General features: G+C 44.3%; 1 protein-coding gene across 1 annotated transcript in view; it reads right to left on the minus strand.

The window, feature by feature from the left end:
• The window catches only part of SYNE2 (spectrin repeat containing nuclear envelope protein 2), a 374,975-nt gene that overhangs the window by 21,060 nt on the left and 340,139 nt on the right, over positions 1 to 13,776 (minus strand). The window contains 1 exon segment of the mRNA XM_017892401.1: positions 3,683 to 3,845. Coding sequence (XP_017747890.1) covers positions 3,683 to 3,845 — 163 coding nt within the window.

The following is a 13,776-nucleotide window of genomic DNA, read 5'->3' on the forward strand; positions in this document are numbered from 1 at the left end:
AAAAAAAAAAAAAAAAAAAAAGAAAGAAATGAGCTCTACAATAATTTCTAAAAGACCATCAACATCTTGGTTTAAAAAAAAGCTCAAACATTTTCAAAACTTTCTCAAAACTTTTCAAAAAACATTTTCGAAATTTTTTTTAAAACCATGTAAAACACCACACAATGGCCTACTAGTTACCTTGTACGATAAAAAATAAAGTGACAGACTACCTTTTAAAATGCAGACCATTTAAGTGCTAGACAAGAACATTTTGCAAACTGAAATAATCCTACCACTAGTATCCACAGAGATGTAAGTCTGCACAAGAATTAGGTCTTAGAAACTGTCCCAATCTAGAGAAAAAGTAGATTTAAGAAACAACATAAAACATTGAGAAAGACTTTTGCTGACAGTTCTAACAGGCTCCTGTTCACTTTGTTTTTCTGCCCCGGGCAAGTGACACAGAACACTGAGGTTGGGGAGGAACTTGGGAGTTCGGGGGTACAGAGCAAGAGGAGATAGACCCGAAACTGGAGAAGAGAACGCAGCCAGAAGAATGAGAATAAAAAGGAACCAAAAACAGAAGGTAAGGCGGGCTGAGGAGAAAAAAAACAGGCTGAAAAGACAGAAAATCATATAGGGTGAAACCCCAGTGCCAGCTCCTCAACGTCCCTGTGGGAGGACTTGGGTAGCAAGTGGGGCAGGGGGGTGTTGGGATGGTTCGGGGGGTGTGAGGTGAAGCTCAGCTGGACCACAGCAGGGGCTACTCGTTAGCCAATGGAAGGGTAACTAACAACTCCTCCAAGCCACCATCTGGCACACCCCACAGAGAAACAAGAAACCAACGAATGAAAAAACTAGAACAGGGATCTTAAAAAGTTTCAATGAAAGTGGTTCGTGATTTAAATGTCACAAAATTGCCACTACTTCCTGTGCATTTTAAAGATGATATACTCCATAGGAATAACCCCCATTACCTTATACCTAAAGGTGTTCTATGTAGGAAAGGCAAAACAGAAAGGACTCTTAGAGGGTCTGGCCCTCCCCGACCAGGTACATTACAGTGAGGATCCAGGGACATCATGGCTCTTAGCTACTTTGGGGGGCCGAGGGCTTTTGCATAAGGCAATGCTAGGTGATGCCATGTTTTTAGGTCTTATTTTTGGAAGCAATTAATTTATTATATTTAGTTTGAAAAGTAAACACAGGTAAGGTGGTTTTCTAACCCAGACCAAAAATGGTCACTAGGTAAGGTTTTAAAAAGTGGCCCATACATAATTCTTTTGTGTGACACATTTGTTGCCAGTGTTTTGGATGGGGTACTTAAGGTCTGAGTTTAGTATAATATAAACACACTGTAACTTATTCTTTTTAACAAAAATACTAAAAGTATCCTGAGATCATCTGTGGTAGGCAGAATGATGACAATGACACCCTCCAACACACAGAAAGACATCCAGATCCTAATCCTGGAGTCTGTGAATCTGTTAGATTACATGGGGAATTGCAGTTGCTAATCAGCTGACCTTGAAATAGGGAGATTATCCGGGATTAGCAGGGTGGGCCCACTGTAATATTAAGGGTCCTTAACAGCAGCAGAGGAGGCAGCTAGAGGGAGATGTGACTAGGAAGAAAGACACAGAGAGATGCAATGTTGATGGCGTTGAAGGCAGAAGGGGCACATATGAGCCAAGCAATGTGGGTGGCCTCTAAAAGCCAGAAAAAGCAAAAAAAATGGATTCTCCGCAGAGCTTCCAGAAAGGAACGCAGCGCTGATGACATCCTGATCTTAGCCCAGTGAGATCCATTTCAGATCTCTAACCTCCAGAAATATAATAAATTTGTGTTTTTAAGCTGCTAAATCTGTAATTGGTTATAACAGTAGTAGAAAACTAACACAGTATCTAACTTCTACACAATAATGGTAGTCCTGAACACCAATTCCATTAATCTTCTTTTTTAAAGTAACAAAGGGATAGAAATGTCACTAAGGTGATGCTGAATTCTGTAAAGAGAGAATTTTCAAATCAACCAGATTGAAATTATGTGCCATTGCAGGATGGGAAGAAATAAGGCTAAGAGAATAGCAGTGGCTCCAAATTGTATGCTTTTGGGAACAAATTCTCTGCAATTTAATTAATTTAATGTTCTGTCACACTTTGGATTTAAAAAAAATTAACACACTATCAACAGCCCCAGCAAAATCTAGCCAGCTAGTCTTTAAGAGGAAAGGTATTGACAGCTTCCATATAATCTACCTGAAAAAACCCACCACTCAGGGTAAACTGTCATTTGCAAGGCCTTGCCTTTTCACAGACTGTTCAAAGACATTCATCCTAGTGGATCACACTTTTAAGTAAAACTGATGTATTCAGTAGCTGTGACTCCAATGAGAGAGGCATTAAAATCTCTGTAATGTCCATTAAAATTCCATAATACTTATATCAATATTCTTTTCTGCACAAAGCAAAGACAGAGTCTAGATGACCTCAATGAAAAAGACATGCTTAAAGTTCCAAAGCTAAGTGGAAAAACCAGTATTTTTAATTTGTAGCATTACTAAATCATACTAGCTTGAAAGCCAGAGAACAGGCATCATTTAAACAGTAATTGTAATAGCACTTAGAAAAGTCAAGAGCAGGGAGGGCCAGGCATGGCGGCTCCTGCCTGCAGTGCCATCTACTCAGAAGGCTGGCGTGGGAGGATCACTTGAGCCCAGAAGTTAAAGACCAGCCTGGGCAATACAGTGAGACGCCATCTCTTAAAAAATGTCAACAGTAGCACCAAATATTGAATCTGGTGAAAAAGGTTCACCCTCAATCCTGTCTCTAAGCGCCTGTGGTACGTGGTGTGTGGTGGAGGCTTAACGTGAAGAAAACAGATTCGACTCTGAGAATCATACTGCTTCTACAGTCGAAACAATCTGCCCACAGGTCTGAGAAAAACAGAGGTGAACAAAAGCTAAAGAAAGATTAAGATAAACTTAGTTATTAAAAAAAAAAATAAAGACAAATCCAGGCATTGCATGTGAGAATGAGCATGTGGCCATGAGACCAGGGAAGTCAGGAAAGTGGATTTGATAAACCAGTGATGTCAAATAGCACCTAGCAGGTGGGTAGAATGAGAAACACTGGCAGAACGCAGCAGCTTTCGAACTGCACAATTTCCAGGATTGGTTCAGAGCATGCATATCTGATAACAAAAATGCACAGAGCATTGCAGCTCTTAAGAGTCTTCCTAAACTATTGGTCCAAGCATGTTCCTTATCATACCTTTTCTTGTTTTAATTTTTTAAAAAGCTGTACCAGACACACAGAATATCATCCCATAAAAACCTTCCTTGGTTAGAAAAGTTGCTTTTCTTTCAATTAGTTGCCTTTCAAAACTATATTAACAAAACACAACAAAGATCAGAGTCAAAAAAAAGACATAATTTAAAAAACCTTATTTACCACCAAGATTAAGGTTTGCATCTTAAACATTATTCACACAGTTTCACAAAAAGCTACATGAATGTGGGAGGGAGCACTCAAGAGATGGACATAAGAACATGGAAAGGTGGTCAGTTTTCTCTGGAAAAAGCAAACCAGTGTTATGAAATGTGAGCACGTGAAAACACACAGATATACGGGGAAGGCCTGAGTCAGTGCACATCGCAGACACCCATACTCTTGCAAGAGCTCATTTTTGATCGTCCCACCTGCTGCTCAGCGAGCCTCTTCTGGATCTCTTGATCATCGCAGACGTCATAAACAACAGGCTTGGAAAGCTCAGACTCAATTCGAGCCAACCAGGTGCGAAGGTTGCTCATGTTTTTGTCCAACTGCTGAATAAAAGCAAAGGTCTCCTTCAACTTCTTCACCCTACACATATTTGCAGAAAAACAAAACAAACAAAAAGTGATGGAAATCAAAAGCCCAATACTTAGTGGTAGAATGTTCCAATAAGAGCATTGCAGGGTAAAAAAGAATCTATTTTGCTTTGATTTTATATCAGAACAACTCTCATGTCACCAGATACGAGTTCTCAGAGAATATGTGAAGCTTTGCAAGGCTGTTGCCTCTGTTGACTTTCGAAAGGACGGAGAGTTAATCCTCCCATGAAAATGGAAGTCCTATCATTCCCAGAGTGAGATCCTCTGAGACCCAGTTCATCTTCCTGGGGCTCCAGAGGTGAGAAGATAGCCATTTTTTTCCTAAGTGAAAATAACCACTCCTGACTTCTGCCCAGTTTCTGCCATGGGTATGCCTGAGATTGCAGCAGCCGGTGATCTACCCTGGGAGATTAAAGATGTTACACGCCTGGTTCACTTGGTGGTATTTGGTCCACAAGGCCTCGCATGGGACCCTCCCCTTTGGGTAAGCAGAGAACATGTGCCAAGCCCTACCGCTTCAGTATGAGGGGTTCACCCAGTCGTATACATTGAACCAGCCCATGTGGGTAGATTATGGGGCATCTCTGCCTGTCAGAAAGGGAGGGGCAAAGGAAATCTGCATACAAGCGCAGTTCTAAATGGGATCTCCCTCGCCAGTCTGCCTCAGCTCCCATCCAGCCCAACTCGGCATGGAGCAGATTTGGAAGCACGCGCATGGCATGAGTACAACTTGGCGTACGCGTCCACATGCTGTCAAGGGGACGTGATGTAGCTGTTGAGGGAAAACAATCTTTTTCTGACACATATACTAAAATAAAATGCTCCAATAAACCGCTTTCCTTAAAGTCCTAAAGCAGAGTGAGTAGAGCCAGGATCTGTCCTGGCGTTCTGTGGGATGTGTAGTTAATCTCAGACACTTAAAAGTAATGGCTCCAATGGAAAGTTCCCACTGATCAATACTTACGTTGGGAGATGCTGTCAGAACTGCGCTCCATGGCTGGGAGCACTAGAGCGATAAAATGGGGACACCGACCCTAACTCTCAGGAAACACCGTGCTGCACGCCACCATCACCTAAATGGGGACACCGACCCTAACTCTCAGGAAACACCGTGCTGCACGCCACCATCACCTCTTACTTGACTGAACAACCTCCTCTCAGCCCCCTAGACTTCCTGCCCACCTTTGGTTCTGTAGCCAAAGTGTAAGTAAGTTCCAGAAGGCAAGTCTGATCCATGCTCAAAGCTTTCAATAGTCCCTGCCCTGCCCTGAAAACCGGTTCAGCCCCTTGATCTCTGTACCTCAAGCATTCAGGGGCCACTCTGCCTCTAACCTTGCACTCTCTCAGACACCCACCAAGACAGGGAGTGCCATGGCCAGGCTGCAGCCGGCCAGTTTCCACCGCACACACAGCACCTCCCACAGTGCCTGGTGGGCAGGACGCTCTCCACAAATGCTTGCTGAATGGACAAATATGGACATTCCGCTAGAAGCTATGACTTAAGTGGGCCATGGAGTAGTCATATAAGTGTGGATTAAAAACAAAAATGTGTATCTTACAACTTACCAAGTCAATCCAAGGGACTGACTTCTAGCTCTATTACCAGCTACTTTTAAGATTTAGTGAAGGCCGGGCACGGTGGCTCACGGCTGTAATCCCAGCACTTTGGGAGGCCGAGGCGGGCAGATCACGAGGTCAGGAGATCGAGACCATCCTGGCTAACAAGGTGAAACCCTGTCTCTACTAAAATACAAAAAATTAGCCGGGTGTGGTGGCGGGCACCTGTAGTCCCAGCTACTTGGGAGGCTGAGGCAGGAGAATGGCGTGAACCCAGGAGGCGGAGCTTGCAGTGAGCCGAGATTGCGCCACTGCACTCCAGCCTGGGCGACAGAGCGAGACTCCGTCTCAAAAAAAAAAAAAGATTTAGTGAAAGTCCTTTCACCTCAGCCCCCTTATTTCTAGTACACCCTCAAAGCCGCTTAAGCTTCAGGGAGGTGGCAGCATTGGGTGAGGTGAAGGCCAGAACTCCGGAGGCAAGCAGACCTGGACCCAAGTTCCATTCTCCCATCTAAGAGCTCTGCACGCTGCAATGTACCTAACCGCTGACTCTCAGTTTCCTCACAATCTGCAAGATTACCCACCTTGCAGGTGGTGGTAAGATTGAAATAAGAGGCTTCATGTAAAGTCGTCTGCACAGAGTGGACGCTGGATCACATGACACTACAGTCATGCTTTATTTACATGGCACTGGACCTCACAAAGTTACTTCATCAGTGTTTTATTCTCAAGGGCAAGCTTGGAAGAAGGATGTGTGGTCTGGAGATGGAAGAGCACAGACTCTGTGGTTGGAGCCTGGGTTTGTGTCCTGGCCACGTTTAATGCCATCTATAAAATGGCGTTCACAGTGCTCGCTTCGGCAGCACATATACTAAAATTGGAACAATACAGAGAAGATTAGCATGGCCCCTGCGCAAGGATGACACGCAAATTCGTGAAGCGTTCCATATTTAAAAAAAAAAAAAATGGTGTTCACAGTAGTACCTTCTTTCACTGGGTAGCTGAGGGGACTGAATGTGAAAGGCAGAATGCCTCGGAGATAAATGCCCGTTTTCCAAATTACATTCTTACCGCAAACACCACAAGGATACGTTCCCTTCAGAGCCACAGATGATTTATTAAAAAGGAAGTAATGGAATCCAGGACCAGGCCTGGATATAGCTGTAACCTAGATCCCACCTTCATTCCTATGGCTTCAGGGGTACACCCTCCTCACCCCAGTATCTTGCCACCTTGATTGCCCTGGTTCCAGAAAGAACACTCCAGACAACTACCAGGATAGCTGGGACCCCTGGCACCGTGGGACAAGGAGTGCTCCAGGCAGCTCCTGAAGGACTGCCCTCCTGGAAGGCTCTGCCGGAGAAGAGGCCCAGCCACGAGAGCTTCCCGCGGGTGGGGGAAGGGCGCAGGCTCGTGACCTCTGCACAGCCCTCCCGCCCTCCCCACTTCTCCCTCTGCCCAGAATGAAATCTCCCACGGCCTTCATCTAGCCCCTGACCCTATTCCACCCTAAGAATCCCAGCCTCTTTATTATTTTGAAAAGAAGAGGGCTAGAATCCAAGTATTTATTTATATATTTTTTTCTTTTTCCTTCTTTGTTTCCTCTCTTCTAACTTAAAAGCAATTAACACACCGAAGAATTCACGTGTTTAAATGAAGGGAGCTAACTAGCAACACAATTGCCTGGGTACAGACCCACAGGGCTGTGGTGATCCTGAACTGTTAACCGTGGGGTTAGGTGTGCGACACGCAGAGAGGGTATGGAGAAGGTGGGGGAATAATTTGCTTGGTTTCCCCAGGACTCTGGTATCCAAAATGGGGTGCTCAGGACAAACCAGTGGAGTGTAGGAATAAAATACGAGACTGTCTACTGTCATCCCATTCTTTTAAAATTTCTACGTGTATGTTTTAAAATGATAAACTTTATCATTAAAATGAAACATCTGTATCCCACGCTGATGGCCACATGTGCCAGGCCTGTTGTGCTTCGCGTTAGCAACTCATTTGCTTTGAGATACAGTCTCTATCACCTACGCTGGAGCGCAGTGGTGCGACCTGGGCTTCTCCTGCCTCAGACTCCTGAGTAGCTGGGATTACAGGCACCTGCCACCACGCTCAGCTAATTTTTGTATTTTTAGGAGAGACAGGGTTTCCCCATGTTGGCCAGGCTGGTCACCAACTCCTGACCTCAGGTGATCCAGCTGCCTCAGCTTCCCAAAGTACTGGGATTATAGGCATCATTTCCTCTTCATAACAATGCTAGGAGATAGGTAATATTATTATCCCTACTTGACAGATGAGGAAACTGAGGCACAGAGAGTAAAGAGCTCACGCAAGTCACATGGTCAATAGTGGAGGCAGGATTCTAACCTGGGCAGTCTGGTCTGGAGCTGCTGTTCCTAAGTACTACCCATCCTCTCACATAATCCTACACACACTAACATGCACATACTGTTGGTACAGGATCGTTTTGCTGCAGTCAGAGAGCATGACCAGAAGTCTGGACTCATAGCTCAGGATACATTGAGGGGTAGGAGCTGGTATAGTGGATGCTACAACCTGGGGCTCTTGGCAGGTGGCTGGGGAGGAGGCCAGAAGGCTCAATATATGTTGCCCATGTTTCCCCTCCCTGATTTTCTTTCAGTAATCACTTAGCCATGTGCCTTGTCTTGGATCCTGCACAGACCCTTGGATTCAGAGATAGCTGGAAGATAGGCCTTCTTCCCAGAGAGGTCATCACCTAATTCTGATGTAATGTTGACACTGTAATACAACATAGGAGTTGCTCAATAAATAGCTGTTGAAGGAGTAAATGATGTTCACTCATACCTTCCAATTTGTCTGATTTGTCTTCTTCATAAAAGAAGCGGCCAAGTTAGATTTTTAAAGAAAAGCTGTCAAGACCAGAGCACATCAGAGCCCTTTTCCCACAAAGCAGCGTGCTGCCAGCCTAGAAGCCACCCCTGCTCCTCGGCCCCGGCTTCACACAGGGCCAGGGAAGCGCTGACAGACACTCACATCACAGCATACTTAGTGCAAGTTAAAGAGGAGGGAAGGTGGGAGGGAAGGAAAAGAAGGTCACCAAGAAGTGACAAAGCACGCATCCAGCCAGGATTTAGCCGGTATGTGCCAAACTCCGCCCAGAGGCCTAACACCCCCAAATGCCTGGGAGTCTACATGTTGTTCTTCTGATCATCAGGTAATGACTGACCCTGGGACCATCAGGTACACTGCGGAGTGTGCATCGTTCTGTTCTGTGCAGACGCTGTAACCTAATGATCACCTGTCCCAGGCCAGGAAGCATTTGTCTTTTGCCAACCCAGGCGACTGACCTCCACATGTTAGGCCTTGTTAATACTGCTCTTGAAAAATTCGAAATCTCGAGTTAGTATCTGGAAATAAGAAAACCTGTTCAGAAACCAGACCACTGGCACACAGAAGCAACCTCAACACTGCCTGACATCAACCACCTGCGAGCAGTTTGCTGCCGCGGCCCCCATCCCTGCACTTGCCCAGGTTTTGACCCGGTGCTCTGAACACTTCTCACACAGACATTTCGACAAATAACCTTTCTCCAGGAAAAAGCAGCATGATTTTCTGAATTAAATCCCAGTTCTGAGAATCAGAAAAGCAAAATTTTTAGGTACAAAAGTGAAGTTTTCCCCCTTCATAGGCTCTTTATTGGGAGACCTAAAGCAAAATGTTTTCTATGAAACCAAACAAAAGAATTATGCCTAAGAGCTAGTTTAAATTGCCAGAGTTCCTTTGCAGTAATTATGGGTAAAAATGCAGAAAACAATCAAGGCAAATAAAGTTTTTCTTTTAACTAGCGATGGATGAGAATATAACATTGATAAACACTGCTCTCCTTCCAAACAAACAAAATCAAGCCAGGTTAGCATCATTCTATATACCAAGCCTAAGCCTTAACAATGTATGATGAAGGCTTTACATGTCAAATTTATACATATGGAATAATTTACCATTTAGTCCTATCCTCTATGTGCTCAGGAGTCTACAGTTAAATTATAAAAGCCCTAAATCAGCCTAAGTGAACAAAAAAATTCCTATGCCTAATTTAAAAAATACTAAGGAAACCTGAGATGGTTCAAGTATCTGAATTTGTACTGAAATAAACAGTCAAACCTGTGGGCAGCTGTCAGTTGAAAAAAACACTGTACAAATCCTGTACAATTGTATCTTTTCACATGACTAAACATCCTTATGGCAAAATAATGCATTACTCCAAGATCCTGAAGCCCTGATTTAGGGGCAGAGGCATTACAATACACGTCTGAGCTCATTGCCTCTTTGAAGCATTTTTGTCACCGGAGGACTTCCATTTTCCACACGGCATAATCACTCCTCTGCCCTGCTTGTCAGAGGCAGACTGCAGACACCACACGCATGCTGACGCTGGAAAGAACCCATCCCCCGATGGCTGAGCACAAACACTCCGCAGCCACCATCTCATCGGTGATTTCTATTGTAACCAAAGCGACACAGCCAGAGAGCAAGACACAAGGGACAGCACCCGGCGCCTCGGCCCTATGCAGAGCTGATGACGAAAACGGCACTTACTGTTGATGAGAAAAAATCATTCCTTATGTTTAAGCGAAAGCTCCAAGTTCCCGGCTGCACCTCCACCTCCCAGGGCCGAGGCAGCCCCTCCCCCTGGCCAGCGTGCCCTCTTCACTGGTTCAGCATCTTGTACAGAGGCGGACGCAGCCCTCTCCAAGGCTCCTTGTGAGCACGGCTGGCTCGCAGGCACAGGGCAATGCCAGCAGGAAGGAAGACACCTTCTCTCCTGCTAACTGCAATTTTTAATCTCAGTTTTCTCCCTTCCAATAAACAAATATCTCCAGCTCTTTCCTCACACACACAGTCTTTGTTCTGACGCTACAGGATTGCAACGCTGGGAGAAGAAAGTCACAGTGTTATCTTGGCTATGGGTTATTTATGAAGTGCTATAAACGGAGAGAAGAAACATTTAGATTTGGGGCAGGCAAAAGAGGATTTCTGTCCTCCACAAATTAAATTTCTCTGTTTCAGGTTTAAAAGAAACAGCAAAATCTGATGCCCCTGAGTCCAACAGGAATGCCTTCCTCTTGTCCTCTTGAAGAAGAAATTTCCCTGTGGGGTTTTCTGCTCTGTCCTTTTGGTCCTGAGCATCCTGGTTTAGGAGGGTCAGATAGTTCATTTAGTTTATCTGCTTTGTGCAAAAAAATTCTATTTTGCAGTATAAAGGGAATTCATTGCAGAGGAAGAAATTTTGTAATTTTCCTTGCTGGCTCCTCCCAGGGTTTACCATAACGTGTCTGAAAATTCCTCCTTATTCATACCCTCAGTTTCTCCGGACAATCCTGAGTGGCGGCACTTGGTTTGTGTCTAGTCTACCTCAGACTCATTCCCAGCCTTATTCTGAGACTCGATATCGTTTTTCAGGAGTCCCTAAAGCCCAACATTTAGTCATTATTGTATCCCCACCTTGAAACAGCAAACACGTGCTACACCAGTGGAATCAGAAGTGAAGACCTGGCAATAGTTCTCCCAAAATGCTGCATCTAACTCAGGCCCACGTGGTTGGCTGTTCCTGCAACCTGCTGAACACGAACCTCTGAGGCTCAGTACACTGGATCTGCCTGATGCCAGCCATCACGATACTTGCTCATTACCCCAGTGACGGCTACTTTCCTTGGGGGAGCTCCTCAACCCTCAAGGAAGGCATTTCTGCAGGGTCTGGGAACAGCGGCCACCCATTCTAGAGGCAGAAGGATCAGGCTGATGGGAAGGAAAATGGAAGTGAGGAGGCTCACATCTGGCTCTCCCTGTGCTAAAATAATCCCTAAATCCTTCCAGTCCCACTGGATCAGGCAACATGCTAAGACCAACGCAAGTCAACTTCGTGACTAGCAGCATTGTTTGGTCTTCCAGAAAACCTTGAGAAAATACAGATAAGAGGAGAGCAATGAAAAGCTTTATCAGTTTAAAAAGGCACACATATTTCTGCCCATTCTGCAAGGCATGGAAAACAATCTTAACACACAACTGCCACGGTCATAACTTCTGAGTTTAATGATAACATTTTAATTGCCACTATTATAAAATAGGTGAGCTTTTCAGGTTGGCAGGCAAAATTTAAAAGTTATGCTTGGTTTAAAAAGTTCCTTTGGATGGATTTGATATTTCTGATAGTGAGAGCAATTCAGTGTAAACAGGAAGGAGCTAATCTTTGAGGTCATACGGTACTAGGAAAGTCCCTCCTTGTCAGTGGCTTAATAAGGACGACAGGCTTTGCTAGTGGTGCTACCGTCAGAAATTCAGGAAAGAGAACATAAAATTGATGACATTTGTTCATGACATGTTATAAACATCTTCCATAATGAACATTTAGAAAGTACAGATAAGCAAAAAGAAAATTAAAATAACTTTCATTAAAATGATTCCAACCAAGAGAAAAACCAATGTAAACTTTCTCGGAGGGTATGCCTTTCCACTTCGCTGTCCAACCTGTATCAGGCACTGAACGCTTTCATCAGATTACTCACACATGCTGCTAGAAAGAGCCTTTAAAAAGAGTTCCTCACCCTGATCCCAAGTCTCTAAAAGGATTCACCAAGATGTGCAACCTGCCAGAGGGACTCACTGAAGACACAGCCCCACCTGTGTCTACAGAGCTCCGGTTCATATGACAAGCAGGGTTTTCGTTAAGGAAATGGGGAGGGAGTTCTGGAAAACAAAAGCAGATGAATTTTTACGGAGTTCAACTATTGGGTTTTTAAAAATAAGGGGAGGAATAGGTGAGATCAGGTGGCAGGTCAACTCCTTCTCTGGCCTCAGTCCCATTGAGGGGATGAGATCCAAGAACCGTCTTTTCAGAGCTTCAGACTGTGCTGGCTGTGAAGGTTAACCCTGCATCTTTTTGTCTGTCACCCAACAATTTGTATCTCAGCTGTTCTTAGGTAATCCAGATGCCTCCAAAACAGAGGATCACACATATTGGCAGTTCTGAAGGACACTTTCTTTAATTTAGTTGTCTGTCCTGCATTCAGAAGTTTTGCTGAATCACTTTTCAAAGACATTATCGAAGGCTGGGTGCGAGTGGCTCATGCCTGTCATTCCAGCACTTTGGGAGGCAGAGGTGGGAGGATCACTTGAGCCCAGGAGCTCAAGAGCAGCTTGGGCAATATGGTTGAAACCCCATTTCTACAAAAAACAAACAACAAAAACAAAAAATTATCTGGGCATAGTGGTGTGTGCTTGTAGTCCCAGCTACCTGGGAGGCTGAGGCAGGAGAATTGTTTGAGCCTGAGAGGTCGAGGCTGCAGTGAGCTGTGATTGTGCCACTGTATTCCAGCCTGGGTCATACAGCCAGACCTTGTCTCAAAAAAAAAAAAAAAAAAAAAGAAAAAAAAAAAAAAAAAAAGAGGAAGGAGAGTGGCTAATAGGCACAGTTAAAAAAAAAAGTTTAAGTCTTCATTTAATTTGACAAATGAACATAGAATATTTCTTGTCGTCAACTTGGGTTCTACATAATTACGATCACCAAACATATATACAATCAGCATCAGGGAGTCTATGAAATGCTTTAAATGACCTCTGTTGAAATTATCTGCATGTTTCATAAGAGTGTAGATGTCACCATTGTGAGAAGCTGCCCAAGGGCCCATGAGAGCTTTTAAAAGCTCCCAGAGCAACTCTGAGGGACAGCCAGTCACGGGCCTCTTTATACCCACACCAGGGCCCATGTAATCTTATGTGCATGTTTCTAACCCGGGCAGAATTCCCACTGTCCTTGGCTAAATTACTGACCTTCTCTGAGCTGCAGTTTCCCTCTCTGTAAAATGAAGAATCACACTGACTTTGCAGTGTTGTTTTAAGAATTAAAATGAAATAATCTATGTGAGGAAACTGGCACTTAAAAAATAAGCAGTGTTGGTTTCCTCTCCTATCTATCCAACAATGGAGTCTACCACCCGAAATGATCAGAAATCTAATGTGGTTTTTAAGGAAGCCTATCCTAAATCCCATTTTTTCCTCTAGTGAATTAAACCTGATTTATTGAGGCCTTGGACTTCCGAAAACCGTTCAAAACCTTAGTTTTCTAAAACCATTCTAAATCTTAGTCTTCTAAAACCATTCTAAAGTTAGTTTTGTAGTTAAGATCTTGCAGTAATGAGGCCGGGTACCTACAAAGAATTGCCTTCCAATCTTTTTTTTTTTTTTTTGAGACAGAGTCTTGCTCTGTCACCCAGGCTAGAGGGCAGTGGCGCGATCTTGGCTCACTGCAACCTCCGCCTCCCAGGTTCAAGTGATTCTCCTGCCTCAGCCTCCTGAGTAGCTGGGACTACAGGTGCGTGCCA

Source organism: Rhinopithecus bieti, unplaced genomic scaffold, assembly GCF_001698545.2.
Source record: "Rhinopithecus bieti isolate Rb0 unplaced genomic scaffold, ASM169854v2 scaffold_20892, whole genome shotgun sequence".
In the NCBI taxonomy this organism is placed as follows: Eukaryota; Metazoa; Chordata; class Mammalia; order Primates; family Cercopithecidae; genus Rhinopithecus; species Rhinopithecus bieti.